We start from the raw sequence: 16216 nt of genomic DNA on the forward strand, positions 1-16216 counted from the left end.
CTTTGTCCACCAGCTGCCAGACTGCCTTGGTGACAGAGGTGGGCGCGCCTCCCGCCAGAATTTGGAATCTTCAGTCGTGGCCTCCCCAGCTCTTCTTGCCTGTTGCACTGACTGGATGGTAGGACGCTAATTGATCAGTTGCACTGCCCCGTTCCTGGGGCCACTTTAGCAGTGAGTGGTACAGTAGCTGCTAGTAGCTGCTCCCTGTTGACACTCAGCGTCTGGAGCGATAACTGTTCCCTCATCTGACTACAGGCATTAAAAGGTGGAAGAAAAAGGTTGAAAGGTTTGTTGGCAAATTCCTGTCCAAAGAAATGATCATTGTTAACTATGCAAAAGGCATTTCACAATCCTATCAGTTGCTGGGCAGGAATTCTGCTGGTAGTGTGTTCGTCCTGGAACCCCGGATATCTGTGTGGGATGTGGGATGACCTATTTGTGTGGCCTTTTCCCGCCCATCTCGCGTGCTTTATGCACAGGAGTACTGGAAGTAGAGGATTGGTGGCTTCCGAATGTATGCCTGTCCATCAGGTTACCTACTTTTGTCTTTCTTCTTGCCTGTGCTCAGTACTAAGAAGCGTTTAGACTTGTGTGTGGTGCTGCTGTCACCCTTGACTTCTGCTGGAACAGAAAGGTTGGGTTTTTGAGTGTCCATCTCTGCCATACATCCCTGTTTTTGGATCCTGTTACCTTGATCTATGCCAAGCAAAACCCACAGGTACATTCTCTGGCTCTGCAGCTGACACCAGGAAGAAGCCCACATAACATGATGGACTAATGCCTGTATCCTGACGTGTGCTGGACAGTGGGACCTATGCACCAAGATCAGATTTCATAACAGTAGGTCATGTGATTTTCGTCCTGGTGGCCCACTCCAGTGTAACCAGTTTTTTGTTGGGACATAAAATGTTGTAGCAGAGTAACAGGAAGGAATAAAGAACCCATTAGTGCCCATTAGAACATAAAGCCTGGTTAGTTGGTTGGTAAGTTGGTTAAGTGTCGTAATGCTACTTTTATCAAGACCAGGTGGAGCCCTTTAACCAGCACCCTTGGTGATTAAGTAGAATTTAGTTAAGAAGCTGCAAACTTAGTGATTGAGGAATTTCTACCCTCATATAGGGGCAGTCTCCACTAGGTAGGTTGAATAGGTTCATCCTAATTGGTTGGGCATCTATATTTTCAGTGAGAAAAGTGAGGGAGTGATGACGCTTATAGATCAAAGGGCTCCTGTTTAGATAGAACTACTGTTACAATATGTAACCATTGTTATTACACTGTTAACTGCAGAGAACAGTGTTTTATCCACATGCATAATTAAAAGACACCTTATTTCTATTACCAAGGCATTGCAAACTAACAATACAGATGTCTGTCCCAGCATGCTCATAAAAAGTTGCTACTTAGTAATTACAGCATTACAACCCAGATATTAGAACACTGTGTTGCTGAAAGGTTTATGGTCCTGGAAACGCTGGGTCTGAAACAGGTCTATGGAGTCCAGTGGTGTTGAGGTTGGAATCAGAAGGGGATGGGGAGGAAGAGGAGGAGGAGGTGGAAGAGGTTTCAGTTGGAAGAGGGATCAATGCAGACTTTTGATGCCCTGTGATCTGTTGTTGCTGCTGCTGCTGTTGTTGTTGTGGTTCTGTATGTCTTTGTACAAGCAGTGCTGTAAGGCTGTCCTCGATGGGTGCATTCACGTTGGCCAGGCTTGACAGAGGGTCTTTGGAATCCTGAATGGCGCTCTCCAGTTTGTGGTTGGGGCCCTAATGAGAAGTGTGGCAGAACACATAAAGCTTAGAAGCCTGCACTGGGGTAAGTTAAGATTGTTCATTCATCATTTGCATTAATTTAAGATTTTGTTTCAACCTGTTAACCTATTCCAACTAAAATAATTGAATGAAAACTGTCAATTGTGAAGTTATAATTGACAGAAAAAAATAACTGCAATATTAATAATATTAATACAAATTATTAAGCTTACAAAACTTTATTTTTTAATAGTAAAAAACAATCATAGAAAATATGTGAAAGTGGCTTGGATTCTTTCCTTATGAGTGTCCAAATGTTACTTCAAAAACTGTGGCAGACAATCCGTCAAGACGTACATCAGTAACAGTGTGAGGAAGGTAGGAGCTAGGTTTATGAAACAGTGGGAGTTTGTAAGATTATAGAGACTGCCTCATTGTCTCACTGAAGATCACTAATGACTTGGTGAGAATTTGACTGATGATTGTAACAGAACAGCTGATGCTCGACTTCAGTGTAAAAAAACAACAACACCTGACTCATTGTGTGATAAAAAAGAAAACAGTCTCTACTGAGTAAAGAGAGAACAGCCTTACTTGAGTTCCTGTATGGCTGAAAAAATGGCTTGCAGTCAGAGCAACTGGCTGAACCTTCACAGCAGGTCTGTGATAGTCTGGACTGGCAGTCACAGTGCTGTAGGCCGGAGGTCCCAGAGTCGGTTGTCTCTGTAGCAGCTGCAGGATGGTCTGAATATCTGACATCAGCTGAGACTCCAGCCTTCAAGAAGTAGAGAAAGGAACAGAGTGAGGCACACAAACAGAGAAGAGGAGATGACTGAATTCTGTCAAGTCCGACCATTTAAAGGCTGAGAAAAACATTCAGTTGTACCTCACTGAGCACTAGATGGAGCTTCCGCTCCTCAACAGTGGACAAATGAAGAGATGGTAAAGGCGTGGTAACACACTTTGCCAGAGTAGAAGACGAAAGACACTGCTCCTGCTAGGAGTGATAATGAGCTTTGTGCGGGAGGTGTGAATTCAGCCTTTAGTGTGGAAATGACTGTATCACATTCGTTTGGTCAATCTAATTATGACTAGATTTCATCCAAGCTCTATATTTAGGACGTCAGGCAAAAATCGGGTAATGCTGAATAACTTTTTAATTACCCGAATCCCACTGAATATACATAGACATTGTCAAATTGGTTATGTTCCTTGTTTACTTTGTTCCCGTAGTGAGGCAGCACTTATGTGGGGTAAAGTACAAGCAGTCACAGAGTAGACATTCATTGCAGGTTAAGCAAGCTGCATTTTTCTTTGCTATTTACGAGGATTTGTTGAGGAGACTCCTACACCAACATTACTTTTTCCTGTCATATCCTTTCAGACTAGTCAAAGCCACAAAAACACAAAATGACAGAGAAGTGCTGCTCTTCCTGCTGCCAGCTAGCATTAGGGAAAAAACAAGGTCAGGTAGAGTGCAGTGGATAAAATGTCTTATTTGTGCTAAATAAAATGAGCCAACCCAGTATTTCAAGCACCCCAGTGCTGTCTCTCTTTGTCTGTGATAATTCCAGCTAAAAATACCACCTGCTGTTCATTTGTGTGTCTATTTTAGGTGGTCTGCTGGCTGCAGGTGTGTTGTTTAAAACAACGGCCAGCCAGTCAAATACAGAAAATAATGAGAAGAAAATGTAATGTATTAATTCTGGAAAGGTAGTGTACTTACATATTTATTGTTAAAATCACAGTGAGTTTAGCTAGAAAGTGGCTTTCAGACAGACTTTGTTCTTAGTCATCAGTTTTAGATTCTGAGTACTAAAGTGTAAAATTGTACAAACAAACCAAAGTGCACCGATTCCTTCTCAAGTTTGATTTGTTCCGGTTCTACAGTGGTACATCCTGCTTCCAGGAGATCAAGCCTCCCACTCTGACTCCCAACAGCAGCTTCTGCCAGCTAGTTGCCTTTCTCCACCTACTCATGTACATTTGCAATTGAACTACACGTTTCCAGTGATGGCAGTCAAAGTGTAGCTTACTTTTAGCAGTGTGGGAAGTGACATCTTTATTTAAAAAATAAAGCACTCCATAATCATTAAGTCACCAACTGAAAATGTAATGATAGGACAATTTATAAGAATAATCCTAAACTGAATTGTGTTACTTCCTCAGAATTTGACCAAAAACTATCAAAATGTCCCACGCTCCCGGCTTAAAGGGTGCTTTTACAAATGTCTGCACAGGCTGGTTTTAAATCCTGCACGTCTGTTTTCCAACCATTACCATTTATTTGATTTGGAACGGTTTGTGACTATGGCCAAAATGTGTGCTGTTTTCACTGTGACAGTGTAGACAATTGCAACAGAGTAGAGCAAAGTGATTTGCGTCAAAGCAAATCAGGTCACATTAGAAGTGCATGACTGGGTTTTCTGGACTCATCCCTGCCTTCTGGCTATTCCCATTGTAGTTGATGAAGTTTGTAAGTCAGCGCCAGACACATACAGGTGAATTTGCCAGGGGATCCCCTAGTCTTTTTAAGGTAAAACAGCAAATGTTCCACCCTACAGTTAAAGAATGACTTTGAGGATGACATTTCACTCCTTGAGACAAATTTTGTTTCTTAAACAATGGAGTTTACAAAGTTGAAGAATCAGCTGCAATGAACTAAAGAATAAACTCTGTTGATGTCATTTTCCCACCTGTGGCAAAACACTACCTTGTCATACTAACAGCGGTGAAAGAAGCATTCAGATCTTTTAGTCAAGATATATGGAATAATATGAGATAATACTTAAATACTTTGTCATTAAAATGTATGCCAAGTGTACAAAGTAAAAGTACCTGCAGAAAACTGTCCCTGTGTAAAATTTCTTTAACGTAATACTGAGTCATTCTTACTGATGTATTTATGTGTAAGCAGTGCGCTCTGTCATACTCTGTTTCAGTTACAATTATCCTGCAAGTGGCCCGAGTGAAGATGATATCTACCATCACTTGATACAGTCTCCTGGTAAGTCTGGGAAACTGCTACACTGTGTACTAACAGCCAGTGTAGTGAGTGGGCATCAAAGACAAACCCAAGATGCTGCAGTTTCAACCAATAAGACTGTCTGACATGAATGATAAAACTGTAATAAAGAAAAAAAAAAGTCTCTGTGTCGGTGAAACTCGAAACGATTGAGTCTTAAAACAACATGTTACTTGAAGAAAAAAAAGAGAAGAAAAAAGCACTTCTGATCATGCACTGGTTTATAAACTGATCAACTTCACATTCTGGGGTAATTCATAGTTTATGACAATTACATGAGGATCAACCATCTGTATGCTGACTCTGAAAATATGTACCTGTTTAAGTGCTCTTGGAGCTGACCTAAGCGCTGTTCCACCTCTCCATATGTGATTTCGCTGGTAGAATTATCGTCTTCTCTCAGGTCCTGGATCTGTGCTGACTCATCCAGGAAGTCTGCAGGCTTCTTACGGGCCCATTTATCACAGCACAGATCTGGAAAGCCAAACCAACATGCACGCTTTAAAACCTCACATGTGGGTTAGAACAACGTCATCACTAAGCAAAAAAATCCCTCTAAAATAGAATGTAATAAATCTCCACAGGAGAGCTGTGTGTAGGTTTTTTGTTGTAATATATCAAGCCCTTGTACTGGGAGAATTGTTAATGCAGTTTTTTTTTCTGTGGCAAACTAACCCTGTTGTTATCTCTGCTTGGCACCTGGTAGTATTCAGCTTGTTGTCCAGTGATATGGGTTGAGCCCCTTTTGTGATTTTAAACACAGAGATGGTTAGTTCTGTGATTACACTATCTCCTGCAGCAGTCTGTGCAGGAGGCTTTGTACTACCATGATGAATTGTATAGATATGAGCATCCTTGTTGGCTGTTCTGTGTGCCCTCACCATGGATGGCATTTACCTTTCATCTCATGTGGCCTTATTTTCAGCACCCTTCCAGCAGTAGAGATTAACAATAGCTTCAGTCTGTCAATCAGCAGGTTTTTTTTTCTCCATATCCCCAACTGTCTGTTTTGTACTAGTTGGCTACAGAGGCTTGTCAATGGAATGTGCTACGTCCATGCAAAACCCTGTGGTTTCCAAACCAGATGTTCAGTTACGGTAAGTGTACAGTTTTGCATTTATTGTACTGTATTTCAGATCTCTGAACCGGACTCCAAGGAGAATAAAAAAGCTGACTTTAAATGTGGAATTAGCACTTTCTGTAGTTTGTTTTATTGAAGAAACTAAGGTTGCAAATCAGTATGAAGCAGACTAGTTTAGTAAGACAATCTGTATCCTATTTCGTATTTCAAATCTATGTCTTTAAAGCTCAGCGTACTTATACAGGGATGAATACTGTCATGTGTCATAGTCACGTCTCTATTGTGGAAAAATAGGTCAGTGGATTGGCTGCTGTTGATATGTACAAGTGTGGACACAAAAACAGAAAAATATGAAGCTATCCATAGCAATAGCCAGGCAATAAAAATGGCTTTTGTGAAGCTAGTAATGTTCAGCTTTTGTTGGCTGTGTACAATAATTGGATGATGATTATATCAAGCTAATGCCCCTGCACTGTGGTCCTCATTACGCCTAATGTTGTGTTCAGACCAACATTAGCACTACATGAAAAAGCAGCCTTCTCATTCAATTCAATGTTGCAATTGACTAAACAAATACTGTATATGCAACCACACCTTCGTGGTTGATTACTTTGTAATGTGACTTCTACCATTTACCTTGCAATTGTTAAGAGTGAGGATAAAATTATTGTCACTGTGATAACTGTCCAGAGATGTGAAACCCTGTTTCATACTATTATAAACCTCTGTACAGTGTTTTGGCAAAGAGAAGGATGGATCTTTTACTCAAACCAGCCTTGGAAGCCTGGGAAGATCTCGACATTCTCCACAAATAGCTCTAACCTCCCAGTAGGAGATGGTAGTGCAGTAACAAGGACGTGATCCCCCACTGGCTTCCCCTGATCGCCAATTATGCCCCGCACCACACAGGAACAGCTAGCAACCCTTCTTTACTGTTATTGTTATACAACTGAAAATTATGTTAGGAAAATAATTATAGTTCATTAGTAAAATGGATATATCACCTTCAAAAGACAGACTTCTCTCCAAGCTGTCTCTGGCAATAATATCTGAGTCCATGACTGGGGCATTTGGTGGAGAGGAACCCAGGACTCCTGAACATCTTTTTAGGCACGAGTGAGACTCCCTCTCCCTCCCCATGTCTTTAACCACTTCCTTGTTTTCCTCTGTGAAAGGGCAAGCAACAGGTGTTAGTGGAATAACAGTACTCTATCCCATAGAGAATAAATGTTCTCAGTGAGCACCACTCTGTGAGCAATAATAAATAAAGAACAAATTTGCAACCACAAAGCTGAACAATGTTGTGCTGGACCTGTGCTGGTTAGTTTCAGCTCTCCTTTAGATAGATCTGGTGTGATGGAGATTCTTCTTTTAATGCTTTGGGTGCCCTCACCATCTGAATCGCAGCCTTGGGAACTGGAGGGCTGCAAAAATGTGAGAGTTAAAATCTCTTAGTTAATGCAGGTAATGGTAATTTTTTACTAGAAGATGAATAAAATCTAATATAATTTGATAAAACAGGACCAACTGAACATGATGTTCTCATAACATCAGTTTAATATTATCTACCTTGGCAGACTCATCTCTGAGGTTGAAGGTAAGCTCCAGGTTGTTGAAGAAGTAGTCAGCAAATTCTGGGTACATGTCTAACACCTCCAACAGATCTTCCCTTTGAATGGTGCTCAGGTCACAGTAACTCAGAGCCCGCACGTCAGCATTGGACTTTCCAGGCTTTGCAAACAGATGGATCATTTCTCCAAAAATGTCATTTTTTCCTGTTAGTGACACACACATACAAACGCACACACACACACACACACACACACACACACACACACACACACACACACACACACACACACACGCACAATAAATCTTCTCTAAACGTTCACTGGGAATTGGCAAAAAATATCAATTTTACCTGCAATGACCTCTACAAGTTGTTATGCGTATTATAGAGAAGAATTTGTGTCATGTTTTCTATAGGGACTTATCTAGCTATTCCTCAGGCTCTAACTAAAGGGCAGCGGGCGTGTTTGTTTTTGTGGATAATGAAAATCAAACAGACTCTCCTCTCTGTGTAGATGTTCTCTCAAGGCCTGTGCATCAGTTGTCTTTCTATCTTTGATCCATTATTAATGCTGAGGCATAACTACGAACTCACAGCAACTTTGATGTGGGAGGGAAAGGAGGGTTTGATTGTGACTGACACACTTTACTTGTTGTTTACTTCAAAGGGAAGGACTTGCGTTGATAATGGCTTTCACATAATGACACCAGTTCTTCAGCAAACTTCTAGGAAGTCATAAAATCTAGTTTTCAAGCTAGAGAAAAAAAAAGACTCTCCTCTGCTGAAATGACCGACCATTTTGCAAACTAGGGGTCCAGTTTAAAGGCCATCTTGAAAAATCCCTTTGTTGGTCCCCAGGTTCACTAAATGCCAACACTGTAAGCAGGGGTTCAGCTGAAAGAGATATGATATGTTGGCTGCCAGTGTGCCTTTCACAGCATGCACCGGACACCTTTCTACCACAGCGGACAGCCTCACGCAGTGGTGTATCTCTCTCCCACACACAGCTCTTACCACAAGGATTTAGATAGTCAATCGCCTGTATGGCAGGGAAACCAACTCATTTCTGACGTGTAGAACAACTCCACTAGCCTTGTTGGACCCAATATCATTACGAGAGAAAAATGCTTTAGCACTATTGGCTGACCACTACCTTGTTACAGGCTGGGGCACCTGATAACAGATTTAGCAACATACAAGTTTTCACAAACAAATCGGAGTAAAATGGTGCTGACAGAGCATTATATTAGTATAAAATATAAATGGGCTGATCAATGATATCAGTGACTTTTCCAGTGTGTTTGTTAATAATAGGTTTTGTGTGATGCAGCAGCTTTTGCTAAGCTTACACCTCATTCTGTCAGGTGCAGCTTTGGATAGCATTCATCTCATGAATAATGGCTGGTTTAATCCAGGCTTGGCCTGTAGCAATTGGTTGTGGTTCACCAGTGAAGATAAATACTTATTATTCTAATAAGAGTAATGTGTATTCAGTATTCATTATCACCATACTACTTACACATAATATTATTTCAAATTTATAGCTAGCAATTGCTTTAGTCAGAGCTGTCTTTTGCTGCCCTTCTTCATAGTTCCTGTTTTGCAGCTTTAACTCATTCCCCTGTGCTTTCAAAAAAGTGGCAGCTATTTCACTGTGGTCTTTGAAATTGCCAAACAACCTTTCATGGATCCACTTAAGAGAAATGTCAGAGTCTCACACCTGTCACATGTACAGCCCAATTGCCAAGAGGACAGAAATGGGGGGACGGCAGGCACACCTTGCTATTTTTGTCAAAGTGTGTGAACATGATGTGGTTTAGCTGCCATTCGGAAGGACTCACAGTTCATTCTTTGGTGCACACAGGAGTCACTCTGCGCCTCTTTGTAGGTATTACTGTGTTAAAATTGTTTGTGTCCAGTGGGAATATGCACATCCTGTCTTTACCTGAGCTTATGACAGCAGAATCTCCACATATTTGCAAATATATAAAAATATAAATAGTAATTGGTTAACTGAATCAATAATTCAAATATTTCAATCAATCAGAACAAAATACATATAATACCCCTCACAAAAAGTCGATGGTGGAATCCCACATGTATTAAAGGCACATTCTGTGTTTTCTAACAGTTTTCTGACAACTAGTAAAGCATACTTTGCACATTTTCTTGCAAAATGTGAACACGGACTCACATATTAAATCTACTGTGTCCAAAACAACAATGTACCTTAACTTTACATGTGGGTATCAGTGTGACCTTTTCATAAGTGCTTCCTCGTTGACTATATAAACCAAAAAATAAATCTTAGCATACTGATAGCAGTGTCAAGAGATTTACTGATGAAAACGTGTGTTAAGATCAGAATAATATGACTTTGAACCATCCCTTTCTTTTTCAAGATCAGATTTCACCAAAAGCGTTGTAATTAGGGTTTTTACTTTGTCTGAATAGGTTTGTTACTGACATTTAACACACAATCCACTGAGAGATCTTCTATACAGTAGGGTGGTGACTTTTACAGTTGTTCGCACCTCTAAGTGGCTGGTGGAGGTTTTGAGTGCAAGACTGACTGCCACTACATCCGTGATACTGAAGACAGACACTGACAAAAGGTCAAACAAATACAACAACAAAAAAATCTATCTTGGTACTTACTCTAAATATAACAATTTAAGCTTTCATAAAGGACAAGCATCACAGTATCTCCTCATCAATTACATATTAAAATTCAGGCACTAGGTCCAATTAACTAAAAAATTTGCCCCTTGGATGTGGCAACACAGCAGTAACACATAACCAACAAGGGATTGTATTTACCGAGGATGGCTACCACAATGTCATCTTTCAGGATCTCAATAGAGCCGCGGGACAGAAAGTAGAGAGCAGTGAGCACATCACCACCGTGGACCAGTGTGTCTCCAGGAGGGGCATGAGTGGTTTTGAAGCGCATGGCCAAGGCCCTCAAGCAGCCTTTGGTGGCTCCCTGGAATGCTTTGCAGTTATGAAGAAGATTCCTGTTGAGGTGAAGACAGATATCTGCCTGCAGGCACTCAGGAAAACCTTTTAACACCTGTGATGCAGAGAAAATCCATGAGTAAAATGCTCAAAATATTGGTTTGATATTCTCAAAGAGATGCATTTAGATAATCGTTCTGCCACCCAGTGGACACTGTGAGCAGCAAATGTGTTAAGATGAATGTACTTTTCCTAAGAGAAGTTGTTATTAAGCTTGACAATAGCACAGAGATGAGGATATGGTATGAACACATATACGTTACAGAGTCACAGACCCATTAAACACAGTCAAATACATATACAGACGGGTGACAAATTAAAAGAAAAACCTGAATAAATGAGTGAAGAAACATAACGAATGCAGATGCCTCCACACAGGTTCATGGCATGGTACAATTAAGCAGTTAACATCCAATCATACTCTGAGGTATGTCTAAAAACGCTGAGCAGGTCCACTGCATTCTGATTTTGTGTCAAGATGGCAAGGGGAAAAGATCTGACTTTGAAAGAGGGTTCATTGTTGGGGCACGGATTGCAGGAGCTTCAGTCACAAAGACCGCTCAACCGGCTGGTGTTTCAATAGGAACAGTGACTAAAGTGACATCTGCATTTAGATCTATGGGAAAGATGTCAGTAAATAGGGTTGGAAATTGTGGGTGACAGCACATTTGATGACTGTGATGCTCGTGCATTAGGGCGATATGTAAGGAAAAACAAAAGAGCAGCTCTTCCTCAGGTGACTGAGAATGTCAGTGCAGGATGTTATCAGACTGTGTCAGCAAAAACAGTCCATCGACGATTACATAGAGACGGATATAGTAGGGTTGCAGTGCATAAACTCCTCATTACAAAGATGAATGCTCATTGGAGAGTACAGTGGTGCGAAAACCATAGTCACTGGTCTAAAGAGATGTGTAAAAAAGTGACATGGTCAGATGAGTCATCCTTCACCATATTCTCCACAAGTGGGCGAGTGCATGTGTGGCGTACACCAAGAGAAAGGTACAGGCCAGGATACTTGACCCCTACAGTGAGTGGATCTGATGGCACATTTTTGGGTCCACTTGTCCCCTTAGAGGGAAGAGTCACTGTAAATAAATAAAATACCCCATCGGTTGGTAACAGGGGTCACTGAATGGTTTGGTATGAAAATGATGTGAATCATATGCAATGGCCTTCGCAGTCACAAGATCTCAACCCAATTGAACACCTATGGGAGATTTTGTCAGATAGCACTCTCTACCACCATCATCAAAACACTAAATGAGGAAATATCTTGTGGAAGAATGGTGTTCATACCTGCAATAGAGTTCAGAGACTTGTAGAGTCAATGCCAAGGAGCATTATAGCTGTTCAAACACATTACTAAGACACTTTATGCTGGTTTTTCCATTAATTTGTCATCTGTCTGGTACATTACACCTCAAGTGTATCATAATAGAAAGATCAAATGTAAAAATGTAGACACTATTATGTTTCTTAATTAAGACACATTCATATAAATGATCAGGATGGAACAACTGCTGATATTGTGTGATTTTCATAACAAATGTGTTGTGTAAAAACAACTTTTAATTATTTAATCACCCCCTGAGCTAAATACACAGCACAATGCCTGCTCAGTTTTTTGCTTAGTCTCTTTCTTTTTCTGAACTGGTAATAATAATAATAATACTGGAGTGTAGAGGAAGTGTATTGTGTGATAAATGCAAGCAACAATGAAACTACCATTTTTATACCCTAAATCCAGTCATTTGTAGGAGCCATGGATTAAATCCAGACTTTTAATGTATGAATCTATCTTAAAAGAAAGAATCATCTGCATACAATATCATTATCATTATTATGCACAACATTATTATTAGCATTATAATTACACAACTTGTTAAAGTAGAAAAGCAGAGTTTTTTGACCAGTAACTTAATTTAATATGCCATGATTTTTATTCCTTTATAAAATATATCACGTTATATGGTTATAAGGCATTAGTTACAATGATGGGAAATCTTCTTATAGTTAGGCCTAACTACTAGATATTGGAAGGTAAATACAGGGTGACTATAGAAAATGGTGAATTAATTACCTTTGTAATTATCACTAATGTTATTGTGAATTACACTGACATAACTCACATTTAATCAACTTTTTATAGTTTATCTTGTAAAGTGAAAAAAAATCCTTTCAAGTGGGTGGATCCATGGATAGATAGAGCTAATTCATGGGAAATAATTCAGGTAATGCTTTGATTTTAAGTACCCATTTAATCTTGGGCTATTGCCTTAAATGCCTAAACTTGTGTTTCTTGTGTTTGAACTGATGGGAAACTGAGAAGGAATTTTCACAAAATTTATAAAAAAGAAAACATGAAACTGTAAAACCTGCACTGTTACCATCTAAAACTTAGGACAAATGCAGGTTATTTAATTGAACATCTAAGTCCTAATAAATAAGCAGATGTTTAGTAAGGAATATAGTCTGGAGTAAAACAAAATTAAGTTTAGTGAAAATGGATTGTACACATAAAGTTATTGAAAATTAAATTTCAGATATTGAAATTAGACAAGTCAGTAGCCTAATATCAGTGCCATTTTTCAATGCATACATTAGTTTTTTTTTTTTTTACATTCATACTGTAAATTCTTTGCTGCTGGACGAAACTATGCCAGAACAGAAATCATGCATGAGGGATGGAATTTGTAATGTTTATGTACTGAATGTAATGAGGGTAATGATAGGGGTTATTTTAAAATGCTGACACAATGACCAATTTAGCCAGAAAATGACAAGAAATGAAAGAAATGTACCTCCTGCTCTTACCAATGAAGAGATGTTAATCCAGATGAAAAGCAGTCAAGGGAAAGAAAGCTCTTTTTAAAATATTGCAAAATAATGATGAATTATTCTTCATTAACTTGAATTAATTTTGGGTGGCTGTGCTATCCAGTTACAGTGGCTTATAAGATTAGATTATTTTTATTTACCGTGTTCATATCAATGCCGTTAGTGTAGGTCCAGGAGTGTTGGAAGTACTCCTCTAGCCTTTGCCTCAGTGGGTTGGGAATCTGGTGAAAGCGGATGAACTCCTTCACCCGCAACATTTGAGCATGATAACGGGCCGTACCCGAGTACAACCTCTGGATGATGGCAGAGACGTTTCCAAAAATACTGGCATACATTAGGGCTGAAATGCAGACAATGATCAGTAAATGAGGTGAGTTAGAATCTACTAACTGCTTTGCATTTTTATTGCCTTTACTCACACAGACATACTTTTACTGACTTGAATGAGTGGAACAAATGCTGCTCTAAACACAGACAATCTGTTGTCCAGGATCTGATTAAAAGAAGCTTATGCCTTAAACCATTTCAAGTGCTATGCCAAATAAAAGCAGACTCAAGTTTAGCTAAAAGAAATTAAACGCTGTAAAAAGGCCGTAACATACTCACAGCCAATCAACATGACACAGATGGAAAAAATCTTCTCTGAGTTGGTGTTTGGGGAAACATTTCCAAAGCCCACACTGGTCAGACTGCTGAAGGTGAAGTAAAGTGCTGTGACATACTTGTCCTTGATAGAGGGACCAGAGCTAGGATCGCTGTAGTTGTATCTCTTTCCTATGGACACGCCCAGGTTGTCTAGCCAGCCAATCTTGTGCTCTAAGTAGGGCTTCTCCACATTGCCAATGGCGTACCATATACAGGCTAGCCAGTGGGCAATGAGGGCGAAGATGCACATGAGCAACATGAGGACTGCAGCTCCATACTCAGAATAGCGGTCCAGCTTCCTGGCTACACGCACCAGTCGCAGGAGCCTTGCCGTCTTCAACAGGCCAATAAGAGTCGTAGTCTAAACAAAATATAAGGTAGGGCATTTTATTAGTAATAGCAGTAGTGGTTTTCTAGTTACTATGTCAGTCTAACAATAATATTACTGTATTGTAATACAATAACCTGTATCTCGTTTCAGTATTGGATATTTCATTTGTCATGCATTTCTCTCATCAAGACACAAGCTTATTCCAAATCTACCAGAGTCTCTGACATGTTCACTTTGTTAACAACAAATCAAAGCTGTGACAAATCAAGAGAGCCACCCCACAAACTAAGGTAATGAGTTTCCTTAACAGTGGAAAAAAAGGCAAAGATTTTATCATTGCAATTGCCCACAGCGCTTTGGTTAATGGCAAATTAACACAGTAGTGTAGAAACCATCAGGCCACAGGTAAATCCTCAATGAACAAGCAGTAACACTCACTCATTGGGGTCCATGGGAGTTTGAAGCTGCTTTTGTGTCATCAAGAAACACTACTCACCGTTCCCATTAGCATAGTCATTTATCTACTTGAAAATTACAGAAAGACCTCTAAAAGGAAGTTAATGTCTGCAGATGAAAAAAAATCCCTCCAAAAAAATCTGTTGATATTGTGCTTAATCTTAGTTTTCTCAAGACAAATAAAAAATAAAATCTATCTGACATTTTCCACATTCTGTTTCTTTACTGATATGTTTTAATGTTGGTTAAAGTTAAAAATACAGTGCACTCTACAATCTAATGAAAGTTAAATTCTGTCTTTGATTTATCTGCACAAGTAATAACGTAATATAGCCGCACAGCCCTACAACTGCCCCCCTCTCTCTCTGTTCTCTAATGTGAACATCATTTAGAGGTTTAAGTGGGGACAAAGCACTCAGCTTCTTTTCCACCGTATTTACAGTGAAACAGCATGCAATAAATCTTTTTTTTTTTTTTTTTTTTTTTAATTTCTATAATTATTGTGAATAAAAGACTGATTTGTGCCAATTTTGCATAATGCCTCTCAAATATTCAATCTTCTGGCAAGACTAAGTAGTTTTGAAAGCAACCAGACATTGATTGAAAATTATTTCAAATATTTACTGCTCTAATTAAAAGGTTTACTTAAGGGCTTGTAGGTTAAAACCCTCTTATAAGCTGCTAAAATATGAGCCTTGTGGAAACCATCTGCCGCTGTCTCAGTTGCTTTTATTTTCTGAATGAGAATGCAGTTGAGCAGGACTTTGCATGTTTAGTCTGAAAACTTTAAACACCAAGCCGGAAAGCTATATATAGAAGTAATGTATCTTCAGGTTATCACAGTATATCTCAATCTATTTACAGACCAGAAAGGGAAAAGACTGCTTTTCCACTTCAGTTAATTTCCTTGCCATGGTGAGGAAAAGGAGAATATGTCATATCTGCAACTCATAGTGTAAATTTGCCAGGACTGTTTTGTTGTTTGTGTCAATGTCAATTTCTTTTTTGATTTGTTGTCACTCACTGAACTGACTCAGCAGTAGCAACAGCGGCAGCAGCAGTGGTGGAAAAGATGATTATGGTTTATAATCAGGAGCTTTTCTGGTGTAATGGAGTGCCTACAAAGCACGATAAAGCACTGAAGTGGATCCAGATCCTGAGGGGACATATCCTACCAACATACAAGCCCGGAGGCCTGGCAGCCAGCCTACCAATGGCCATCTCACATCTGCATGTAAGCTGTGCACACAGCCCTGTTGGCCTACTCCTCACATAAATGCATCATTGATTGCCATTTGGTAAGCCATTAATCCGTGTAAATGTATTCTAGAATGAGGGCCATTCAAAAAAAAAAAAAAAAGAAAAAACAGAAACAAACAAACAAAAAAAAAAACATGCAATTTAAAGTAATCCTTTCAGAGCCGAGACAGAACGGTTCAGGCTTTAAGTAGTGGCCCAGGGACACAAGTCTGGACTTAGTAAACGCATAACAGTACAAGCA

General features: G+C 39.6%; 1 protein-coding gene across 3 annotated transcripts in view; it reads right to left on the reverse strand.

Moving 5' to 3' along the window:
- Window positions 1-902: 902 nt before the first annotated feature.
- Window positions 903-16216, reverse strand: part of LOC120801786 (potassium voltage-gated channel subfamily H member 7-like) — a 36548-nt gene continuing 21234 nt past the window's right edge. Inside the window, exons 7-15 of one of the 3 annotated variants that reach the window (XM_040149022.1) lie at window positions 13890-14289; window positions 13424-13623; window positions 10245-10497; window positions 7424-7629; window positions 7248-7278; window positions 6859-7020; window positions 5091-5247; window positions 2343-2523; window positions 903-1763 (exon numbers count right to left, since the gene is read on the reverse strand). In XM_040149022.1, coding sequence (XP_040004956.1) covers window positions 1455-1763; window positions 2343-2523; window positions 5091-5247; window positions 6859-7020; window positions 7248-7278; window positions 7424-7629; window positions 10245-10497; window positions 13424-13623; window positions 13890-14289 — 1899 coding nt within the window. In that variant the 3' untranslated portion in view covers window positions 903-1454. Of the gene's footprint in view, window positions 1764-2342; window positions 2524-5090; window positions 5248-6858; window positions 7021-7166; window positions 7279-7423; window positions 7630-10244; window positions 10498-13423; window positions 13624-13889; window positions 14290-16216 lie in introns of those variants that run through there. The other 2 variants (XM_040149021.1, XM_040149023.1) reach the window with 2 other exon arrangements.

The sequence above is a fragment of the Xiphias gladius genome, chromosome 16, assembly GCF_016859285.1.
Source record: "Xiphias gladius isolate SHS-SW01 ecotype Sanya breed wild chromosome 16, ASM1685928v1, whole genome shotgun sequence".
NCBI lineage: Eukaryota > Metazoa > Chordata > Actinopteri > Istiophoriformes > Xiphiidae > Xiphias > Xiphias gladius.